The 22,800-nt window shown below is 49.9% G+C and overlaps 1 protein-coding gene across 1 annotated transcript in view; it reads left to right on the forward strand.

Moving 5' to 3' along the window:
- Window positions 1-3,451, forward strand: part of RBFOX2 (RNA binding fox-1 homolog 2) — a 170,800-nt gene extending 167,349 nt beyond the window's left edge. Inside the window, exons 13-15 of the mRNA XM_075722115.1 lie at window positions 644-732; window positions 1,706-1,778; window positions 3,397-3,451. Coding sequence (XP_075578230.1) covers window positions 644-732; window positions 1,706-1,778; window positions 3,397-3,451 — 217 coding nt within the window. The remainder of the gene's footprint in view (window positions 1-643; window positions 733-1,705; window positions 1,779-3,396) is intronic.
- The last annotated feature ends 19,349 nt before the right edge of the window (window positions 3,452-22,800 follow it).

Below are 22,800 nucleotides of genomic sequence, written 5' to 3' on the forward strand. Positions count from 1 at the left end.
CCTGTTTCCTTCTTACATGGAGGGAGGGGAAAACGGTCTGGTTGGTATCCATGTCAATTTGCTTGTTGCCAGCCCTGAGACCACCAGGGACTGTCTTCTCTGATCATCTCTTCCTGATTGCTGTATGGCTTCTCTGGCTATCAATACTTTTACGCATCTGGACCAAATGAAATTCGAGCCTTTTGGGTTTAAAAAACAGGTAGAGGGAGAAAAAGCAGGAATTTCTCTGAATGGTCCCCTTTCTAAAATACACACTTTGCAGAAAGTGCCTACCTCTGATTTCCCCAGTGTAAGAGGAAGGGGACATAAAAACTATGTTGCATGCAAGATTTCAGCTCTCTTCTGGTTTTCAGTTCCTCCATGCCAAATTTAATTTCCTGCAGGGATATAACTATTCTCAAGCTTGGTTTAGTTTATTCCTTCTGCTAAACGGGGTAATGGAAGAGTCTCCCTGGTCCTCCTGAGGAAAGGAATATACATGAGTTAATGGGCGATGCTTGCGATAGACATGACATGGGAGCTGATGCAGTTTGAAACACTTCCTCTCCTTGTGATGTGTGTGACTTTTTTTTTTTATTTTTATTTTTTATGCTCTGCGTGGGTGGACAGGTATCTGTAAAGTCAGTTCTCTTCTCTCCTGCAGGGTGGATACGCAGCCTACAGATATGCACAGCCTGCTACTGCAACAGCAGCCACGGCAGCTGCAGCCGCTGCAGCAGCTTACAGCGATGGGTATGTAAGGCGGAGGTGTCCATGGGGGCTAGCTTGCTGTGCTCAGGGACTCAAGGAGCATTGGTCCATTACAGTACTTCTTTCTCTGTTTCTTTGTCTTACTTGCACTCGCACGTGCACACATGCATGGACAACCCAACATGAAAGACTTGAATGCACGGTTTGTCTCTCTGCTCCCAGGCAGTATTGCCCTCCGGTGTATGTGAGCTGGCACAAATCCTGGCCTCTTCCCTATCCTTGTGATTCTCTGCACAAAGGAGGCAGTGTGGTTACGGCCTCAGAGTCAAAAGACCTGGCTTGCCTTGCCAGCTTCTTCCTCTGTGACTCTGGGCAGGTTGTTTAATCGCTGGGTGCATTTCTCTTCCCATCCATGAAGTAAAAATTGCTCAGCTCATACAGTACTCTAGGATGCTGTAACATGCAGCTCTGTATAGGTACAAAGGATTATCATCATCAGAGTGCTTGCCTTAAGATTTTTTTTCATCTCCTGTGCAGTGAGGCCGTGTTTTAATCCTAGCGCATGTGAGACCATTAAAGTTTATACTCCCTTCTCATTCTGGAGAATCCCTCACTGCTTTCCATTTAGCAGCTGTTACTGTGCCAGTAGCGCTAGCGTCAGCAGTCACTCTCCTCCCAAATTGCATCAGGCAAGGTAAGGGATGCACTAGCTGTCATTTCAAAGGTGCTGACCTCTTTTCTACAGGTTAAACTCATGGCTTCTGCCACATTCCTCCTTGCAGGCTGTTCTCTCGCCCATCTCATGTGATGCATGGCAGCATGCCCATAGGATCTCTTCAAAGAGGGGCTGCCTGCGTGCATGTGTGTGCATGTATGCATACATGTGTGTAGAAGGGCATGCTGCTTCTTCCATTGCCTGGGGTCAGACAGCTGTTTCTCTGCCCCTCCAAAGTGACACCTCCCCCCCCCCCCCCCCCCTCTCTTTTTTAAAAATACCTTTTCTCCCTCTCTTCAGTTATGGCAGGGTGTACACAGCAGATCCTTACCATGCCCTTGCCCCTGCCGCTAGCTACGGAGTTGGCGCTGTGGTAAGTGGAATTTTCTTTCTTGTGCCGTTTCTCATTTTCAGCAAGGGGAACAGCTGGGTATCAGGTAATGAAACTTCACCTAGAAATACTTTTTTTGTTGAGGAGGTCCTTAGCTGTAGTGCTGGGTTCCCGGTTGTTCTGCATTCATATGTTTGTGTGTGTGCACTAGGAAAGGAGTCAGGTTGTAGGAGACCATTTATCACTTGGTGTTGCATATCACCTAGTACAAAGGAGATGGTAGAAGAATGACCAGAAATGTCAGGAGCCAGAACATTGTTGGTGAATCAGTAGAACTGTATCAGGGTGATATATAGAGCAAAAATCATCAATAGTTACAGGTGTAAGACACCCTTTTTTGCCATTTTCATTAACTTTAAAGGCTCTTGTTGCCTCGTTGTTGAGGAATCAGTTCTAGCAAACAAAGGAATAAGTTGTCCTTGTGACATCTTGCAGCAAAGGTGCTCCGCTTGGTTTCCTCTTACACTAGTGGAAGGATGTGACGAAGCTGGTGAAGGGTCTGGAGCACAGGCCTTATGAGGAGCAGCTGAGGGAACTGGGGTTGTTTAGTCTAGAGAAGAGGAGGCTGAGGGGAGACCTTATTGCTCTCTACAACTACCTGAAAGGAGGTTGTAGTGAGGTGGGTGTTGGTTTCTTCTCCCAAGTAGCTAGCAATAGGACAAGAGGAAATGGCTCAAGCTGCACCAGGGGAGGTTTAGATTGGATATTAGGAAAAATTTCTTCACAGAAAGGGTAGTCAAGCATTGGAACAGGCTGCCCAGAGAGGTGGTGGAGTCACCATCCCTGGAAGCGTTCAAAAAACGGGTAGACGTGGCACTCTGGGACATGGTTTAGTCTAGTCTACCCTTGATTGGTTTAGTGTGGACTTGGTAATGTAGGTTAATGGTTGGACTGGGTGATCTTAAAGGCCTTTTCCAACCTAAACGATTCTATGATGCAGTGTCCTGCCTGCCAGCAGTAGTTATGCAAGGGCAGGAGTGAGGTTTGCTGGCATCAGAGGGGAGTGGAGCAGCTTGCTGAAAACACATGCTTGCGTATCTGCTTCTAGCCAGCACAGTATCTGTGTTGTTGCAAAGGCTGGAACACAAATGTGGTCAGAGAAAAAGACACCTAAATATAGGTATCTGCAGTGTAGCACCTCTGTTTGAGCCTGAGCTCATCATGTGGATTCTCTTTAGGGTCGATGAAGGAAAAGCAGGTACTTCTAGGATACCAGGTCATCGTGTCTATTTTAGACCTTTGCCTTAAGGTGAGGTGAAGAGCATCCTAGAAGTCCTGGTCTCTGCTGTCTATAAAGACAGCTTAGACAACTGGCTCGGAGATTAGGACTCATGAGTCCCATCTCTCGTACTGAACTCCTTTAAACCGAGACTTGCCAAACTTCACCTCCAGCTTGCTGGTCAGGACCATGTCCTCCTGAGCCATGTCTTTGGTTTTGCAGGCAAGGTTCTCCTCTCTTGCTTCTTAGAGGTCCTAGTGGTGGTGGGTCAGTGCCAGGATGTGTCCGTTTGTCCTTCTGAGAGCATTTGGGTGCTGTCCTGAGTATTTCTTCACAGTTCACCTCCTAACAACCTCTTCTTCTCTCATTTAATTTCTACAGGCGAGTTTATACCGAGGTGGCTACAGCCGATTTGCCCCCTACTGAAGTGACGTGAGCCCCCTGCAAGTGGGACAGCCCCCCCAGTTCATGAGGCCTGGCTATTGCAATATTTACTAGTAGAGGAACTCTATAGCAAGACGAGGAGGAAAAACAAAAAACAAAAGAGAAAATACTTTTTTATACCTCACTATGTTCTTTGAATATGTATTTTTTTTTTCCTTTAAATTTCTGCCTTTAATTCTTTTGTTCCAAAGATTGTGCATTTTTTTGTTTTTTGTTTTCGTTTTTGGGGTTTTTTTAACTGTGGTAAAAATAATGGATTTCCGTGTCTGTATGTTGGTGCATAGCTTATCCTACCAATCACGGAAAAGGCGATTAGCGATAAGGAAAGCTGTTAGAAACTGATATCATGCAATTAATCAGGAACACGCAGACAGAGTTACTTCCCTGGGTCCGGTGCTTGGTGCCTGTGAGACAGGAGGACGTGAGGGAAAAGTCTCCACCTGCCGTGTTTCTGGTCTGCAGAAGGAAGCACTCTTTGGCTGTGGCTGGGACCTTAATGCTGGTGGGAAATAGTCATTTACATTCAAAAATGGGGGAAACACAGAGACTTTCCTCATCTTTGTCACCTGACGCGCACAGGCTTGGGACAGTTTCAGCAGTGTCAGGATTTTAGACTTGGCAAGAGAAGATTTCCACAACCTGCCCAAAGACTTTGGCTGTTTTCTGCTGTATAGGCGACAAAGACTTTGACAGGAGTTTTTGATGAGGATGATCTTTCCCCACCCCACACAACTTATTCTAGCTGATTGTTGTCCATTGCTGGTGGCTGTAATTATCTTAGTTTTCCTTCCTCCTTTTCAAGATCTTTCTCCCTTGCTGTCCCTTTCCTCCCCTTCTTTCCTCAAGGAGTGGCAGATGCAATGCAGCATCACACAGAGTACCTCTGTTGCGGACAGCAAGCGGTTAAACTTGCAGAGGTGAAGCACATGCAGCCTTGCAGAGGAAGAAAGCTAGCAGAAGAACTGTGCATCAGTGCCCTGCTCAGGCGCTCCAAGGTCCAGCGTGCAAGGTCTCTCCTCCTGTTCATCCTGAGCTCCTTAGGCACTTCTGCAAGTAATCTGTTTCAGATAACATGAGTGAGGAAAAACAAGTCATGTATAAGCTGCTTGAGGCAAGGGGCAAGAATGTGGGTTTGTGTGGGGGAAGAGGGTCTTTTATATCTAAACGTGATCCTGAAGTGGTTTTGTTTCGGTCAGGAGTTTAAGGGGAGGCAGAAGCAGTTTGTGCAAGCTCTGAATTCATAGGAACTTCCCACCATGAGCTATTTCAGGCCCTTACATAGTTGCATTGGAGCCCCTGGGTCTCTTTTGCCCAGCCTCTCATAGAAAGTTGTGCACCTGGTCTGCTGAGTCCATATAGACACTACATACTAGAAGATTTGGAAGCAGAGAGACTGTTTGGGGGGGGCTCCATGACTCCCAAGACCATCCCCCTTCTGCTCTCACGATTTTGCTGTATTTCAGAGGAAGCATTTTTAGATGACAGCGTGAGCTGTGCTGCGATGGGGAGTTGCTGCACTCCAGACCTCCCTGCTCAGCTGCTGGCTCCTAGAGTGCTCCCAGTAACCCCAGCGATCGGAGGCAGGGTCTCTAACCATGTGTTAGAGAAGTGCAGAAGCGCGGTTTTATTGGGCTGCCTCAACTCCCTCAACTGGTACTGGGGTGAGCTCACCGTCCCCGGAAGGGCTGCTTGGAGCGTGGGTTTGTTGGTGGAGCCTCTCCAACTCCTGTCGTACACCTGCTTCTCCATCCACCGCTGATACCAGAATGGGAAACCTGCTGCATTTAACACTAAGCGATGTTCAACAAGCAGATCTCCCAGGGAGGTGTCCTGGCCCAGCCACGCACAACCACGCGTTATTTTTTTTTGCTCTTCCCCAGCGATACACGTAGCCTCTCTGTGCGCAGCAGAGAGGAGGCACCTCAAATGGGAAGAATGGGGAAGCTATTAGTGAAGCTAGAGACCCTGAAGCTATTGATTCTCTGGAGGAATAGCTAGATAAAGGGGACACCAAACTGCCAGCCTGTTGGCCACCTTTTTTTTTTTTTTTTCCTGGTTTTATTGTTGTTTTTTAACTTTTTTTTTCCAAGCCAAAGTTTGGTTTGTTGCTGTTATGACAATTTTTTTGTTGTTTGTATATAAATATTTTAGTTTGAAAATGGGGAGGGGGGAACAGGGTGTTGGGGCTTTCACAAAATCTAGGAAATGAGGGGGACTCGGGGCATTTGAGGTGTTTTACTGTCTGAGTTGGGGTAGGGGAGGGAGGACTTGTGGTAGAAATAGTCATATTCAAGGGGAGCCATTTCCACCGCAGGGCAGCCAGGGGATTTCTGGAGCTGAGATGCAGCAAAAGCCTCTGGACTTGTTCTACCCACCTGTGGGGTGGAGGGGCTGAGTGAGGCCATCCCTTCCCTTACCCGCAGGCAGCTCCTCACGCAGCAGGTCCGCAGGCTGCGAGCGAGAGGAGCGCAGCTTGCAGAGCCCGGCAGGGGCAGCTGCTCGCCCCTCTGCCCATTTGCTGCCTTTCAGTTCAGCTGGTTCTGACTGCAGCTCCTGAAAAGCTGGGTTCTCCCTCCCCGAGTGCCCTCCCCTGCCCTGGCAGTGCCACCTACAATCCCCCTACCACCGCTTGGCCTCTCTGGGCGTAGGGAGGCCAGCCCCATTTCTGCCTCCGAGCAGAGTCTATGCATGGCAGCTTCAGCCCACCCGAGTATATTAGGAACATGAGGGGTTTAGTGCAGAAGCGCCCAACCTTTGCGGGGCTGTGGTCCCCTGCTGTATGATCTCTGAGTAATACCTGCTCTAGACCATTCAGCCTGATTCCTCCTGTATCCGAGCCCAGCCTGCTCCGGTCGCTCCCTGCCAGGCTCCTCTGGTGCATTAACCAGCTGGTGTCTCCTCAACTCCATAGTTAACGCTGCAAGATCCCCGCTGAGGCAGCCTGCTGATAGCCCGGCTTCCTGCTCTCAGCAATGAGCTGCAGAGGGGATGCTGGGACGCTTGCACAGCTTGGGGCCGGAGGTAGCTCACTGGTTCCAGGTCTCCGGAGCACCAGACCTCCCAAAAACTTGCATACCAGCTGGAATTTTGCAGCGAGGTTTCTTGAGTGAGTGTTGTGCCGTGGCAGGAGAGCTCTTCAGCCTTTCTTCCCTCTTGGCAAACAACAGCTCTGGTTTCACTCAGATGTGTTATGAACTGGCTTGAGATGCGTTCAGAGTAGCCAAGCTGTGGCTATATCCATCTTCTGAAGAAGTGAGGACAAAGCCTATATCTCCCTATGCAAAATGAATTACACTTAATGAATTAAACTGGGCCCTGGCTTATTTGACTGATGGCAGCTAGTGCTTGTCCCCGAGATGGGTCTGCAGTCACAGGTCCCTCATAAAGCAGGGCTTGGCTTTCCGAGGGAAACCGCGCAGGCAGCCTGGCAAATAGCTTGATGTTCGTCACCTTCTAGTCTGGTGGCATCCGGGATTTCTCTTGTTGTAGAGGAAAAGATGTTTCTTTAAGTGTTGCTGTTTGTACTGTCTTGCAATAGGTCTGGTCAGCACATGATATTATACTGATAAAATTTTGGATTGAAGCATTGATTTATTTAATGTGCTGGTCTGTCTTTCCTTGTGGGTACAGTTGTGCTGGTACGAAGATGACTTCTACTGGTATAGCATATTCTTCACTGGGAATAAGTTATGTTGATGCCCAGCACGCTAACAAACCGCTGTCACTGTCCCCGTGCTAGGGAGGCTGCACTGTTGTAGGTGGGTTAGCTTTTCTAAGAAAAGCCATGACGGGACCCGGAGACAACGGGGAGCTCAGTATGAGCCTGCTATCGCCAGCTTTTCCTTCCCAGGTTAAGCAGTTATGTGGATCCTGTGTCATAAGTTCAGATAGACAAAGCCATGTTTTAAAATAGCTGTGGCTTGGCTGTTTCAGTGCCCAAGAGACAGCAGACTTGCCCAGCGAGAAAGAGCGCTAACTCAGGAGTCGGGAGACCTGTGTTTTGGGCAGGGCTCTGTCAGTGATCCTCAAGGGTCATCGTGGAGCAGTCGTGACACTACTCTAGACTTGGCTTCCCCGTCCCTAAAGCGAAGTGGAAGTTTATCCCCTGTTCTTGCCCATTTTGAGATCTGTGAAGTGCATAGCAAGAGCTGAGGAGGGTTATCTGAATAGCTGACTCGAGTGCTAGTTGTGAAACGGTTAATGAAACCATTTCCTTGCCTGAAAAGAGACGCAGCCAGCTGGCTGCTGGGGTTTCAATTCCGGCACCGGGGAATACAAAGCAGAGCCTCTCAGTTCCTATCCACATTTTTCCCCAACCTGTCCCTATCTGTATCTTCCCATCCTGGCCCCCAAGAAGGAGGCAAGTGGAGAACAGGTTTGGGGAGCGCTTAGGAATTCAATAAAGGGAAACCGAAACAACAGCTTTGGGGAGCGCTTTTGCTGAGTCTAGCTCCAAAGGGAAAGCACGTGGGCAGCGTGGCAGACGGCCTGCTGCCTGTGCCCCTCCAGCCTGGCAGGGTCAGGGGAATGCTGTTCTTGGTGCAGAGGGGTGATTTTTAAAGTGTATTACCTGTTTGCACTGTTTTAAAATAGGAGGGGGGGGGGGGGAAAAACCCAACCTAGTGAACAAGATGAACATCCAATGTAAACTTCTTTGTGTTTTTATTTTGTCATGCTCTTGGAAAATGTCAAACATTTTGTAGTATACACCAGTGAGACTTGATTCTTTGTTGCATAAAACACTATTTTTGGTGATGTTAATGTCTGAAAAGCCCCTTCCCCTCCACCCCCACCTTACTGATTGCACTCTCCGCCCTCCAACCCCGGTAAACTTCTCTTCTGCAATGAAAACTCCAGTCAACAAGGCAAGCAGGGGTCTGATAGCCAGAGTGTGAAATGGGGCCCTTTTCAAGTAGGCTCTGGGGTTTCTCCCCAGTATGCTTTACTCTAGCCAGGATTTGGCAGGATAGCCTCCATCCCACTGCAGCGTGGGCATCGATGGCAGCCTAAAGGGGGCTTGGGGTGCCCGAGTCCCGTCTCGTTGCCACTGCTACCCCGGAAGGCAACTCCTTGCTGGTGGCTGAAAGCACTGCCAGCAGTTGCCCTCTCTGGGCAGTGGGCTGCAGCTGGTCCAGGCTTGTGCAGAAGACAGGCTTCCCACGCTGCCTCTCGACTCGTGGTAGAGCAAGAATGCATCAGCCAAAAATCTTGCCTGATTTTGCCAGGAGACTGCTGGTGTCTAAAGCCGTCCACCCAAATACTCATTTGGCTGGCAGTCAGCAAAATGCAATGCCGGTTAATCTTAGGAATGGTTTTTCTTTTTTATTCTTTTTTTTTTTTTCTTTTTTCTTTTTTTCCCCCTGAAGTGGGTCAATAAATCTCTTCCCAGATTCCTGGTTCTCTGCTGGTGGAGGGGCTTGTTGCTTCCCCAGGGACGGGATTCCTTACAGGAATTGGGCCTCCCACATTAGTAGTCTCAGTTTTGGTCATGTTTTTCTATTTTTTGTGTTCACAGTATTTTGTGTGTGCGCGCGTGTTGTAGTTTTGGCAGCTTTATTTGGCTGCATTATCAAGTGACGAAATAATCCTCTTTTACCCCAGGGGATATGATTTGGTTTGGTTTTTTTCTTTCTTTCTTTTTTTTTTTTTTTTTTTTTTTTTTTTTAACTTGATAAATCCTGCTTGTAAATAGCTGGAGCTAAAACCTGGGGCTGAGAGCAAATGAGAACCAGGGCTGTAGAGTGATATGGAGCTGGTGGAGTATTTTACTGACCTCACAGGCTGATCTACTTGAGACTTGGAGATTTTCAGTGCAAGGCTGAGATGCCGCAGCACCTCCAATGGCAGCGACGGACTTGCCCCTTCACACGGTCTCCCCAGCACCTCCCATTGCCAGGTACCACCGGGGAACAGGACGTGTCCCGAGTGGGATGCGTTCCCTTCCCCTGGATCATTTCCTAGGACGCCCGAGCCGCTTGCCCAGGGTCCCATTTCCCTGCTGACTCTGGAGAAGCAGTATCTGCATCCCAGGGCTTTGTGACAGCCTCTAACCTCCCGCCCTCCCTCGTTAAGTATCATATTGTATAGTAGCTTTCAGACCATACAGTATTCATTGGGTTATTCCTCTTATTATCAAGTAGCTGGAATTGTGAAGGTCGGAGTAGTTAGATCTTTAGCTTTTATTCCTTTTTTTTGTATTACTATCCATGTGTATAAATTATTGATCATGTTGCTGGCTTTTATAAACTTTAAGCAAGGGGGGAAACCCTTCCTAACCCTTTGCAAATGGTAATGAAGCACTGTTTTTAAATAAAAGAGAGAAACACCAGTCTGCTGGCTCCCGTGTGTTGTCTGTTTTTCAGTGCACCTGGATGAATTCCGTTGGTGCATCTCCCTGGCAGATAAAATGCAAAGAAGGGAAGCTGGTTTGAAGAATGAGCCGGGAGGTGGGATCTTCTTAACAGTGATAAAGGGCGAAGCCTTGGCAAATCACGCTGGCAAAATCCCAGCCCTGTCTGTTCATACACCGAGCTCTCCGCAACCCTACGCCTTTCCCTGCCATCCTTTCCCATTGCTGCTCATTAGTAGAAAAGAGCCATTTGTTTGGTGTTTCATAGAGAGCCTGTTCTGTTTTTTTTTTTTTTTTCTTCTCTCCAAGCCTAATCTGTGTTTGAACCTGTTAGCACGGAAGGAGAGACAACCATTTCAAATTATGGTATCAGCATTTTCTTTAATGCGTGTGTAGCCAACCTCCTGCTGTCTGTGTTAGCACAGGTTTAATAGTTAACACACACAACTGGAAGCCGGTGTTCCTGCGCTCAGCATAAATTTCCTCTGGGAGTTTGGACATGTCTTTTAATCACTGCTCCTGTTGTCCTGCCTATAAAAGGAGTATCACTGCAGACAAGCAGAAATTCATTCATATTCTATGAAGTGCTTAGAGATCCTCAAGTGAAAGATATCATGCAAATATATATCCATATAATCAGATGCCTTTTCTGCTGAAACGATCCTAAAAATAACAACTAATAAATCCCTGTGGCCAATTTGCAAGTGATTGCGGAAACTGATAACTGAGCAAAATGATACAGCGAAATATGCCTAGTACAGTTGAGGCCAGCGCAGGATTTTCATGTTGCTTCTGGAAATGCAAAGTACCAGAAACAAAAAAGGGGTGGGATAAGGTGTGTCCCTGGATGGCGGGATTGTCGATAATGAGGCAGGAAGGCGCGTGAGCTCCTTTAGCATTCCTCCCCAGTATTTACCAAGGAGCTGCAATGTGTTCCTGTCAGATGATCCCTGTTTGATTCTAACAATACCTTGAGAGGATGTTCAACAGTAACTGCTAAAATTAGATGCCTGGAAGTCAGGGCTGAATAACTGTTGTGGAAGAGCTGGTTAAAGGACTTGGGATCGGTGAGGCTGGGAGAGGTCTTGAAAGGAAGCTCCGCTGCGCTGGGAGAAAGGTAGTACAGAGGCATGCTTCCAAAGTGAAGCAAAGAATGCTCTAGGTCTTCCAGCCTACCTTCATTTCAAGGCAAAGCTATAAAATGGCTGATCCTGGAATTCACTAATAAGTCATTAAAAGTATTGTAATATTATTGCATTGCCCAACAGGGGTTTATCAAAAGCTCGTCAAAGGAAGCTGATATAGGTTCTTCAAATGGACTGCAAGTTGCCTAAGGAAACAAATGCTTTTGATTTAATACATTCCCCTTCTATAAGCTGTAAATAATTACAATAAATAATAGTCGAATCATGCGAGTCAGTCCAAGATGATTGCAAGCCAGCGCACATTTCGGCGTGTGTAGGTAGCATCCACTGAGAGTGAGGGTTCCACTGTCACGTCAGGAAGTAGCTTGGAAGAGGTTTTGGTAACAACCTGGACGTGGGCTCTGGGCCACGGGGCTTGGTGCCAGCCCGAGGTCCACGAGCACGGTCGCTGAGCGCGAATCCCTGCGCCACGCGGCTGTGTTTGGCAGCTGTGTGCTGGGGATTTAGTCAGTAAATGATAACGTTTGCTGGAAAGTGGTGTTTGGATCACATTGAAATAATTTATGAATTCAAACTGAATTTGCAGGAGAGCTCAAGGGCGAGGCTAGTGTGACTGCTGAGGCTGTGTCTTAGTCTGGCACTGACAAGCTGCGTCAGGGGATTTGAACCCGAAAGCCCAAAAAGAAGCCCTGATCCCTGTGCCGGTGGCAGGGCTGACCTGTTCTTGGGGTTGTGCCGCTAGCCTGCTGTAGACTTATACTGGCTCAGGGATGGTAGCCAGGGATGGTAGCCTGAGCATCCCTCCAGTAGGAGAGCTTAGCAGCTGGTGTGGGAGGGAGGGTTATTTGCATGCTTCCTTTCTGTCTTTATACAAAAGCTACAAAAAAATAGAGTAATTCGGGTTGGAAGAGATGTGTGGAGGTCATCTAGTCCCATAACTTGCTCAAAGGTCAGTCAAGTTCATGTGACTAGCATCTTCAGCACAAGCTTGGAGGTGGAATGCATTCTGGAGTGCCAATAACTTGATCACATCCTGGGAGGCGAGAGGTTATCCCTGGTCTCCTGTGCTTGCCCGCAGCCCTGTTTCCTTCCCTGCGCGGGCCGGGGTTGGTTGTCATGTGTGGCTGTTTCACTGGGGTGTGGAGAAGAAAAACCGTAATCCACTTAACTTTGATTCAGACAAGATGTGTTTTTTTGTGGTTGCTCTCGGTTTGCCTGAAGCGTGATCATTTTTGGCATAGCGTGTCCGGCGCTGGCTCCTGTGGCTCCGGCTGAGCTGGGAGTGGTTCAGCGAAGAGTTTGCAGCGTGGTTCGAGGGCTGGGGCTGCCGCGGGGGGAGAGAGGGGAAACGGGGAAACGACTGCAAGCGCTCATCTGTTTATTCATCAAGAAGAAGGGCGATTAATTGCTTTCTAGAAGCACCTTGCAAGGAACAAAGATCGGACTTTTCTAGGGCTTTCCTACCTGGCAGCGTTATAACACACGCCAGCACTTGGGAGGTGAAGCCAGGCAACTCCAGCCTTACCTGTGGGTTGAGGGGCTTGCTGCAATTAGTTATTTCTGAAGCATTTCTAAGTATCAAATACTAATCCAGGAGCTTCCAGTGCCTTGCACTGGCCAGCCCTATTGCTAACCTCATTGGGGATGAACGTCTACTGCCCTGGGTGCTCTCTATTCACCCTGGGCTCACACCAACCCCTCGGCGACGGCCCAAACCTGTAACCCTTGGGTGCTGCTCCCCTTCCCTCAGCTGGCTGATGAAGACAACCCCACAAACAAAGTCCTCATCCACGGGGCCGGCCTGAGTGTGCTGCGACCAGCGTGCCCTCATCTCTTCTCCTGCAGCAGAGGTGAAGGCTCCTGGCCTGTGTGAGCCCTATGACTGGGGAAGCAAAGAGGGTACTGAAGTCAAAACCAGAGGATTTTTGTGTCTGGGAAGAGGCAGACTACTTCTGCAGGTCTCCAAAGGTGGAGCAGGAACCGTTTGGCTCCTGAGGTGCCGTGGCCACCAGCCCATGACCAGACTCTAGGAGTCAGCCTTCTCGCTCGGAGAAGCCTCGCCGCGTTTGGCTCCTTTCCCGCTGCAGCGCGCCGATGCCGGGAGCCCCTGCGCTCGCTGGGGAGGGGATGTGCAGAGCCGGCAGTGGGAGCAGCTGTCCCAGTTTGCGGAAACTTTCTTGCCTTTTTAAGGACATGCTGAGTGCTGTGCTCTAACTTTAGCACAAAGGTATGGATGGGTATAAATATATCTGCTCTGGGTGCCTGTCTTGTTCTTGCATGTGTAAACACTGAGCTCTGTCCCAGCTCCTTTTGATGATAGATTTCCTCATCTTTTGAATCACAAATCACCTTTTTGTGTGTCAGGAGGAAGCGTCAAAGCCCAAAGTCACTTTGCTTTTTATAGCACCAGTGCTCTCCAGCTGAACTCCGCTCAGAAATCACGGATTTCGCGGAGCTCTGCAACAACAGCAGATCTGGCGTGTTTACAGTTTTATTGAAATAGCCTTTGCGCTCATCTGGAGCCCTCCTGCTGCAGAGCGCTGCAGTCCTCTCTTATTTTTGCAAGGAAGTCACCCGTCCTCCCCGGCGGGAGGCTGGGAAACCTCGCTTTGCATTCAAAACACCGGGGCTTTTCTTTTTCAGTCAGTGCACCCCAGTTCTGCCGCCTCTGCTCCAGGAGAAGCTGCTCTCCAGAAATAGCTCCTGCTTTTGGCCGAGCGCAGCTCGCGTGGGCGAGACACCGCTGGCTGTCCCCGCGCTTTCGCTGAGCACGGAAGCAGGTTTCCCCCGCCAGCAAAGTGTGGCTGCAGATGCCAGTGCCCTGAGCGCGGGAGGCTGGGGAGGGCTTTCTGCTCATCCTGGCACAAACTTGAGCAGGCACCGGGGTGAGCTGCCTGCTCTGCCATCCCGCTTGGCTGTGGGGCTTGGGGGGTGAGAAAGGAAAAGGGAAAATTGGCACCATCCCGTGCAAAGCTTTGCGCAGGTGGTAGGAAGCTCCATGCCTGCGTTGTGGGGGGCTGAATGAAAAAAATCGGGGGAAAATGAAAAATTCAGTGTTGGGGAGAATCTGATGGCCACTGAGCTTGCATGCTTGCCTTGGAGGGTGAGAGTTGAGCTGGCTACAGGGCTGTGACCCCGGGATAACACTCATTTCTCCTTCGTGGACCGGGGATGGGGTTTGTGGTGCAGGAGCACATCTGACCCACCCTTGCTTGCATTAATGCTATGGCACAACTGGTACTGAGCTGAGAGCCGGTGCAGCCAGAGGTCCGGAGAGATGAGTCTAACACACTCCAGGGTCAAACTGGGTGCAACTCAGCCCTTAAGCAACAGAGATGACAGCCAGTACTGAAGCTGACTCATCTCTGGTTAAGATCCAGGTCCTGCTGTGGTTGAGAGAGTTGTTAGCTCTGGGGGGAGGCTAGGCAGAGCCCGGCTCGGCAATTCAGGTCGCTGGGTGGCTGTGCAAAACACCTCTTCAGCCATGGGCTCTCAAATAGCTTTGACTTGAAAGGAGCAAATACCTGGACTAACCGCAGGGCTGAGTCAAACGTGCCATTCCCACAGGCTTGTTAATGGCATTAAATACCTCTTGCAATACCGAGTCAGGACCTGTCAACACCAGCACAAGTAAGTACCAGGGGCCTTTCTGCTGAACGCCATGAATGCTGGTGCGTCGCCGGTCCCCACTGTCATCGGCGAGCTGTGGGGCGGAGTGAAACAATTCCTCACTGTCAGCCAGCGTCCTCACACCAAAACTGGGCAAAAAACCTGCATGTAGAGCTAAGGGATCTTGCTCCGGTTGTCCCTCTGGGGAGCTGCGTGGGGGAGGCAGCTGTGAGGCAGCCCTAGCACCGAGGGGGATCATAAAAATCCCCCAGGGATGGGATGCCAGACCTGCTGGTTTTGCTCTAGTCATGCCTGGAGCCTTCAAGCTCGCAAGCACATTGTGTTTCGCTGAGGAATGGTGTCATCAAAACAAAAAACAAGAGGAGGCTGAGGCCAAATTTTACTCCAGGGGACATATGAGATTGTGACTGGCCAGAGCTGCTCAGGTCGTGGGAGCAGTGGCTGTCCAATGGTTCCCAGCAATGGCCTGGGGTGCTGAGGGCCACGCCAGCCCCCACGGGAAGTGACTCGGGTGGGACATCCCGGCACCTGCAGAAAACCCACTGTGACTTGCAGGCCAGGTAAGACCCAGCACCATAGCAGGGAACTGCCACGGGGACATTTTCTCTCAGTGGTGGTGAATCACTGCTCAGCGAGCAGAGAGCTTTGTTCACCGGTTTTCATTCTTTGCCCAGGTGTTTAAATGTTTCTCGTTTTGGGGGGAAGAAGTATTTGGAGCATTTGAGTTGTGGCAGGGGGTGAGCAGCAAGCCTTCCCCTGTTTCTCCTGTTGGAAAAAGGCAACCAAGCCCCTTCCCCACCAGGTGGGAGATAAAACCACTTGTAGAAAAATAAATTATTTTTCTGGAGCCTTGCCTGTCTTTGGCATGCTCTCATCCTGCTTGCAAGTCCCTGGCGGCTGCTTTTCACTCAGCCTCTCCACTAGAAATGAAACACCTTGGCAAAAATGATGGGCTTATGTGAGAAACACCTTGGTGGAGCATCCTTCTCGCTGACCGTGGATGACGGCATTGGGGACAAGTCCTGAGTGGCCGCGGTGCAGAGCCAAGAGCCTGGTTATGCCTGCAGGGCGACAGCACCCAGTCCTGTTTGGAGCTGGCCAGATGCACAGCCGGTTTATACTTGGGTCTTCTTGGGAAGACGTGAGATACCTGATTCCCTGGTGCCCTTGTGTGGCTTTGTGTCCCCTTGAGCCTTTAAGTGGGGACCCTCACAGCCGAGAGCCCCCAAAGGCACAGAGGAGGCAGGGTGCCAGCATCCTTACGGGCACCTCCAAGGCTGAGATCCTGGCCCAGGGGCTGCGTGCCCAGGGCACACCTGGGCCTGTGGGAAGCATGACAAACAGCCGGATCCTGGTACGGTACCTCCCTGGAGTGAACCCTGGAGATTTTGCTCACCATGTGCATCCACTCCATTCCCTCCCTGCAACTGCAGCTACATAGCTCTCCTGAGCCCACGTGTTTCTAGATCAGTTACCAGCACTGAGCCTGAACATCTGTGCCCAAAATACAAAGAGAGTTGCCAGGGAGAGAAGAGGCGATGGGTGAATCTCTCTGCTGCACTGCAAATGATCAGGTCCCAAGCTTTGAGCTCCGCTACACTGTCCCAGCTCCTTGGCTCTTTGGTAGGTGGCTGCTCGGGGAGTGCTGCAGAGCAGGAGTTATCCTTCCCAAACCCTTCACTTCTGCCCTCCAGCAGCCAAGCAGTCCCCACAGGATGCAGTCCTAACATGCCCAGAGCCAAGCTTCATGCCCAGCAATGTTTCTGGCCCCAATTTCACTCCAAGCTTTGGGGAAAACATGAGTGCTTTTAGAGTGCCATTTCATAGTCTAAGTCAGAGAAACTGTGTGCCATGAGTGTGCCCAAAGGAATGACCCATGGGAATGATGGGGCTTGGCCAGACAGGATGATCCAAGACAGCAAAAGCAGAAAGGCAGATTTTGAGTGGTGTTTTAATAGTCTGTTCACATGGATAAAATTAAAAGGAGAACCCAGGACCAATAAAACCATGTCTAGCCTGCCTCCCAGGACACAGACCATCCCTTCTCAACCAGCTCTGTGTGCAGGTTGCCTGGCTGTGGCTGCAGAACTCACCGGAGCACCCGGAGCTGTGTCTTTCCCACCAGGACAGTCACGACCTTGATATTTCTGGGATTCCTGTACCCAGAACAGTTATTTGGTTTACTTTCTTTTTTTTTTTTTTTTCTTTTTTAAACACCTCTTTTCTTTCACTAGTGTTTCTGCAAACAGTTTGGATAGGCCCCAGAGCTTGGGGTTATCAGCCCTCATCTCCAAAAACCATGGTAAGGCACCTGGGTCTGTGACATCCCAGGGATCTCCTGGCTCTCCGTGTGCAGGAAGGCCATTTCCAGAGCCAGAGCTGTGCTGCATCGCTGAGGGTCTGCGATCACATTGGGAACAGGACTGGCTTCTCCTCTTCTCTGGTCTTGCAAGAGTCACTGAACAGCGAAGAGCAGCAAACCCAGGACGCAGTCTCAGAGCTGGCCCGCTGGTGGTCTGATTACAGCTGCCTCATGCTAACAGAACAAGCCCCTGGGTGGGAAATCTGGAGGACCAAAGGACTGCGAGCATAGTCCTAATGCTAAAAATTGGGTCAAAGGTGTGATCAAAGGATGCAGGGACCGCATAGCCTGGTGAGCGTGACAGGCCAGCCTTGGGGAGGCATCCTGGCACTGGGACCTCTAGGAGGGATCAGGAGGAATGGGCTCTGTGACGTTTCATCCCAAACCTGAGGCACAGGAGAACAGAGATGGCCCTGTTTGCCTCGGTGACAGCTGGCGGGAGGAGGCTGGGGTGGAAGGACTGTTGGGGTGCATCTGTTGGGCTGAAGACCTTTCCCTCAGCTCCACGCATGCAGGATCGCCTTCTGCACACACGCCCGCTTGGTGCCTCCTGCTCGTCACTTCCATCTGAAAAACAGGGCTAGTACCTCACGCTTGAAGTTGGCTTCATTAATATTTGCGCTCCAGCGAACATTTCTGCAAGGAGCCATTGATGTTATGTTTTCATTGCCATCGCTGCGTTTTTACATATTTCTGATATCAAACCATGTGGGTCGTTAGACGTCAGGATCACCTCATGGAGATGCTGCTATGCTCAGTTAATGTCTTTCCCGGTGTGTGGGCACAGCAACTCACTGGTACTGTGTGATTTGCTCATTTATGTGTTCCCCTCTGACAGCTACTGCCGTTAGGGTTTTGCTTCTGTATCTAGCCCCATAAATGCCCTGCTGGTCTGCCACGCGTGGAGTGTGAGTTGTGGGGTGGGTCTGCAGGGGTCTCTCATACGTCTCTTATCTCTAGCCCGCACCAGGTCACACCTGTAGCTGCGTTTCCCACATGGAGCCATACACACATCTGGTCCTACCCCCTTGCTCCTGTAGGGATCCAGCACAGGCTCTGGCCCCTCAGAGGTGGTTTTCCCCTGCGTGGGTGCTGTGTGGCCCTTGAACTCCTGTTTCCCAATGCCTCTCATCAGGGTTGGGGTGATGCCTCCATCCCCTTCTGCTGCAAGCTCAGGGCTGCTTCAGGAGCACCAGGGTTTGAACCAAAGCTTTTGGAGTGTGTCAATCTCCAGGCATGCCGTGTGGGCTTGGAGCTGGAGCTGCTACGGGGGTGCTGCTGCTCCTGCGTCTCCCTGCTCCTCAGCATCTCTGGGGTGTGAATGCTAGGCCATGAGCTCCTCAGCGTTTAAGGGTGAAAAGGTTATTCTTTCCACACTACCTAGCTCTCACCTGTCATTTGGATGTCACAATAATTTACATGTGGCAAAGGTAGCAAGAGTCATTTTGGGTGTCTCCCAGCATACCAAGAGTTGGAGGTCAGGTCACATGCATAAGGGAACAGGAATTTCCCTTAGGTTTTCAGGAAAGGCTGAGACCCAGTTTGGGGTCCCAAAACTGGAGCAGCTGGGCAAGCCCTGTCATGGGAATGTGTGTGTGTTGCTGCAATGGTGTTTGTATGGGTTTATCATGGCAGCACCCATGGAGGTGGGCGATGCTACACCACTGCTGCCGGCTTTGGCTGCCATGCAAATTACCAATGGCATTTTACAGGAGACATTTGTCTGCGTGGCAATGTTTGTTCTTAGGGTCACGTCTATTTTTGCTACTACGCCATGTATTTTTAAATTAGGTTTGAACAGCATACAATGCCCGCAGCGCAGCTCCTTTCAGATCATCTGTCATGTCAGAAAATGGTTTTGAATGTCTGTCTGCTCATTTCAAGCTAAATATTTATTCTGTAATTAGATTGTTTTGTTTCAAATGCTTTTTTTTTTAAAAAAAAAAGTATGAACGAGAAGTCAGCATTAGGCTGCCTAAGCATGATAGGAATATGCTGCTAGAGAGCAAAACACTTCTGCAAAGCTGGTGTGGGTGTTCAGCCTTCACAAAATATCCCTGTGTTTCTTTTTTCCCCTGGGTTCATCACTGTGAAAATCTGCTCTATTAGTTTCTAAGCCAGGACATGCTGGGGATATTGCAGCTGCATGCGTGGAGCTGAGGTAAAGGTCTTCAGCCCAACCTCTCTGCACCTGGCCAGGCTCCTCGGTGCTGTCTCCTCAGCTGGGCTCTCGCCCCTGTGGAGCCATCAATGCCCCAGCCCAAAGATGCCATCTGGGTCCCCCCTGATGGGATCAGCCCTGCATCGTGGCAGCCCTGCATGCTGTGGCAGTGCTGGAGGCATCTCTGTGATGCGGGTGTGAAAAATGACGGAGGTCTGGGGCAAATACGGCTTAATGTTTTCCTGCTGCAAGAGTACTTAAAGTCATGCTCTTGCAGAGATGAAGGGAGGCTGATCATGCAGGCACATGTGGGCAAAAACAGAAAGGAAGGAGCAAGTTTCATACTTCACTGAGACACTTGAAAAGCATTTGCTGCTGTTGTAATTTCACTCCTGAGACAGCCAAAACCATGGCTTCTGGTTCACCTGTGAGTTCATAGAAGGGGGAAGAAAGAAAATGTTGATGTCAGCTCACTCAGGCTGCAAATATTTCTTTTAGGTTCCTGGCAAGCCAAAAGCCTCTTGAGATGCTGGCGGCATGTTGCATCAGGGAGTCTATGTGGTTTCATTTTTCCTTTCAGATGAAACCGTTTCATAAGAGCTCTTGTTCTCAGCTCTGGTCCCAAGGCAGGTCTTCTTCTAACCCTTAATATACTCCTGAACACAAACCTTCAGGTCCTGCATCAGGGCAGAGAGGGAGCCACCAGCCAGCCTCGCAGCTGCCTCCCCGCTGCCTGAGGCTGCACGAGCCGGGGCTCCCTCGCCCTGCCCGGGCGGCAGCGTGGGAACCTGCCCCAGTGAACCGGGGCTCTCGGCAATGCACGTGGGGAGTTGCCTCTGGATTTCAAATACTGCCCAGTGACGAACAGTGTAACACAGGCTGGGGGATGTTTGCATGTTAACAAGGGCAGGGAATTATGAAATTCACGGCTGCGTGGATAATAAACTGGAGAGAAATTAAAGGTAAGAAAGAAGGATAAAGAATTAAATTCAAACCTAAAATATTATTTCAAAGGACGCAACAGGTAGCTAAGCTGCTAGAGAAAATGGTCTGACGTTTGGGGATTTGATTTTGGGAGCACCTACAAGTAAGAACTTCCCTGTGGACCTGGATCCAGTGCCAGGGGAACTCTGCCTCAGAGCACAACCTTTCTTTTAATTACTTCTATCTCAATGTGTACGAAGTAATTGTATATTATTAACTGATCCCACTCAACATAAGATAATTTTGTATTAGCAGTAGAGGCTTTTATTTTTCTTATCCTGTATAAATAAGACATATATCCACCTTGCTGTCTCACCCCTGCCAAGGGGTGGCCCTTCTCTTTCTTCTTCACCTTCTTACCTCTGATGGCTTTTGGTTATGTTATTTCCTGTCAGCATGCCTAAAGCCAAGTTAAAATTTGCTGCCTGCAGTAGTTAGCCGTATTTGCTAAGCCGCTGCTTACACTGTTGTCTTATTGTATCTGCTCAGGTTACCCTACACAGGCAGGTAATGCTGAATGAGATGCTCCGACTGACTGCAGGAGCTGGGATTAGGTGCTGGCTCTTCACGCTGTGCATTTCTGCACTCGCCAGATGGTGATAAGCTGCTCTAAAAGGCTAGCTGGGTGCATGAGCTCTTGCAGTCCTAGAGTTATAATTTGGAGTGGAGTGATTAAGGCTTTGGCTTACAATAAAGCTGACATCTCTCTCTCTCCTACCGCTGTGTTTTCTATAGATTTGCATTTCCCCTCCTCCCTCTCAATACGCAGCATCTTTCACAATAGTGTGGATCTCCTGCAAGGCAGGTCCTGCGGGCATGCTGATAAATCGCTTTGGACACAGTAGAGCTTTCCTTGCCCTGCTTGCCCCAATGCCCCTGGCTGGGCTATGGACCACGCTCACCACTGTGGTGAGCTGTTTGGCCAGTGGTCAGACTTAGGAGCTCATATGCTTGCATGTCAGTGCTTCTTTCCAGGGCAGTTTTGTATGCAATGCCTGAAATGTTAATACCAGCGGGCACAATGTGCTTCAGAGGAAGCATCCATAGCTTTGTTCCTCAGGCTGGAAATCCCTCTCCCCAGAGGGAGCCAGAAGTCCTGTTTGGCATCGCCTCTCTGCCAGCAGCTCCCCTGCTTTGTTCCTTTCCCCCGGAGAGCTGATTTTCTTCTACGTGCTTGCAGAAACACCACTGGCTGTTGCTGCCACCACGCTGCAGCCAGCTGGGCACAAGCAAGGCTTGCTCTGGCAGTCGGAGGCTAACGGTGGCTGGAGGGTGGCCAAGGTGCTGGGAACCACGCCTGGGGTTTTTGTGGTGATCCTGGTGATGCGGTTCACATGGCTCTCCTCTGGATACATTTCTCTAAGGTTTCAGGTTAGGAAACTGCCCCAGGAATGCTACGAGCTTCATTACAGTTTCTGCTAAATCACTAGCCAAACTCATCAAAATGTATCTTGAAAGCTTTTGGACCTGGTGGCTTAGGGATGCTGCTTGTGGAGCTGGTGAGATGATCCCATAGGGAAAATCCCGCTGATACTTACGCTGTGACAGCACCAAGGAGCACCTCCAACTGCAGAGGCTGCAGAGTGGAGATGGTCTCACCAAAAGCCCAGTGGGGAAGAAAAGGGAAAAGCGAGATCAGCTGAGGCTGGTGTGGGGCCCTGACTGACCAGGGTAGAGGATTCGCCCTGGGAAAGGCTGCACAGTGTATGGACAGAGGCAAGGGAGAGGCACGTGGACCTGCAGCTGGCAGATGCTCACCCCTATTGCACATGGTTGACCACTGGTCCGTGCCTCCTCCCTGCGTGGATGTGAGGACGGCTGAAAGGAGGTGGGAAGAGATCAGCTGATGCCAGAGCAGCTCATGGTGCCCCCAGCCCACGCTGACTTGTAGAAACTAAGCCGAGGCTGGACACCTCTCTGGGGTCGATGGGCTGGTGGAAGGTTTTGGAGGGAAGGTTTTGGGAAGGTCTGAGGGGTTGGTGCTTCACCTTGTTCTCTTACTCTAATTTACTCAGAGATCCAGACATTACCAGAGAGATCAAGAGAAAAGACCAAAAGGGCAAAGCAAGGAAAATAGGAGAAAAACAAATGTAGAGGAACTATGAGGGGAGACAGAAAATTACCTGTCCTACTAATTCTGCAAAAACTGAGACCCCAAAATGTTCCTAAACATGGATATTTGAGCAGGATAGCATCTGGGAAAAAATCTGATGGAGAGAAAGTTGCAGAAAATACTGCTCCAGCTGGGGAGGAACAGCTCTGGAAAGGAATCACTTGCTGCTCTGCTTTCCTTTGGATATAGCTGATGCTGCTCTCTCAATTGCTTATGGACCACATGTAAACCTGATAAAAATCCCACCAACCCTAAACCATACAGGTAGCTTCCAGGACACCTGATTTCCCACATCAGCTTACTGCTGGTTTTCTTTTTCTTTTCCTGGAAAATCATCTGTGGCGCAAGAAACGTTACATTAGTCATCTCATGATCTAGGGGCTTGCTCCCACCCTCTTCGGATGTGGCTGCATACACAGGCCTTGACCCATGAAGAAAAATCTGTTTGTATGCAGGAACTTCTTTTGGCCATTGGGTCTCTTGGCTTCACGTCTCCTGGTCCATCCCATCCCGTGTCATTTCCACATCACTAGTGTCTTCTGGTGTTTCCTCACAGTAAGCTTTGTCCTGCAGAAGCTCAGAGGCCTCCAGGCTCTC

Source organism: Pelecanus crispus, chromosome 1 (genome assembly GCF_030463565.1).
Source record: "Pelecanus crispus isolate bPelCri1 chromosome 1, bPelCri1.pri, whole genome shotgun sequence".
Taxonomy (NCBI): domain Eukaryota; kingdom Metazoa; phylum Chordata; class Aves; order Pelecaniformes; family Pelecanidae; genus Pelecanus; species Pelecanus crispus.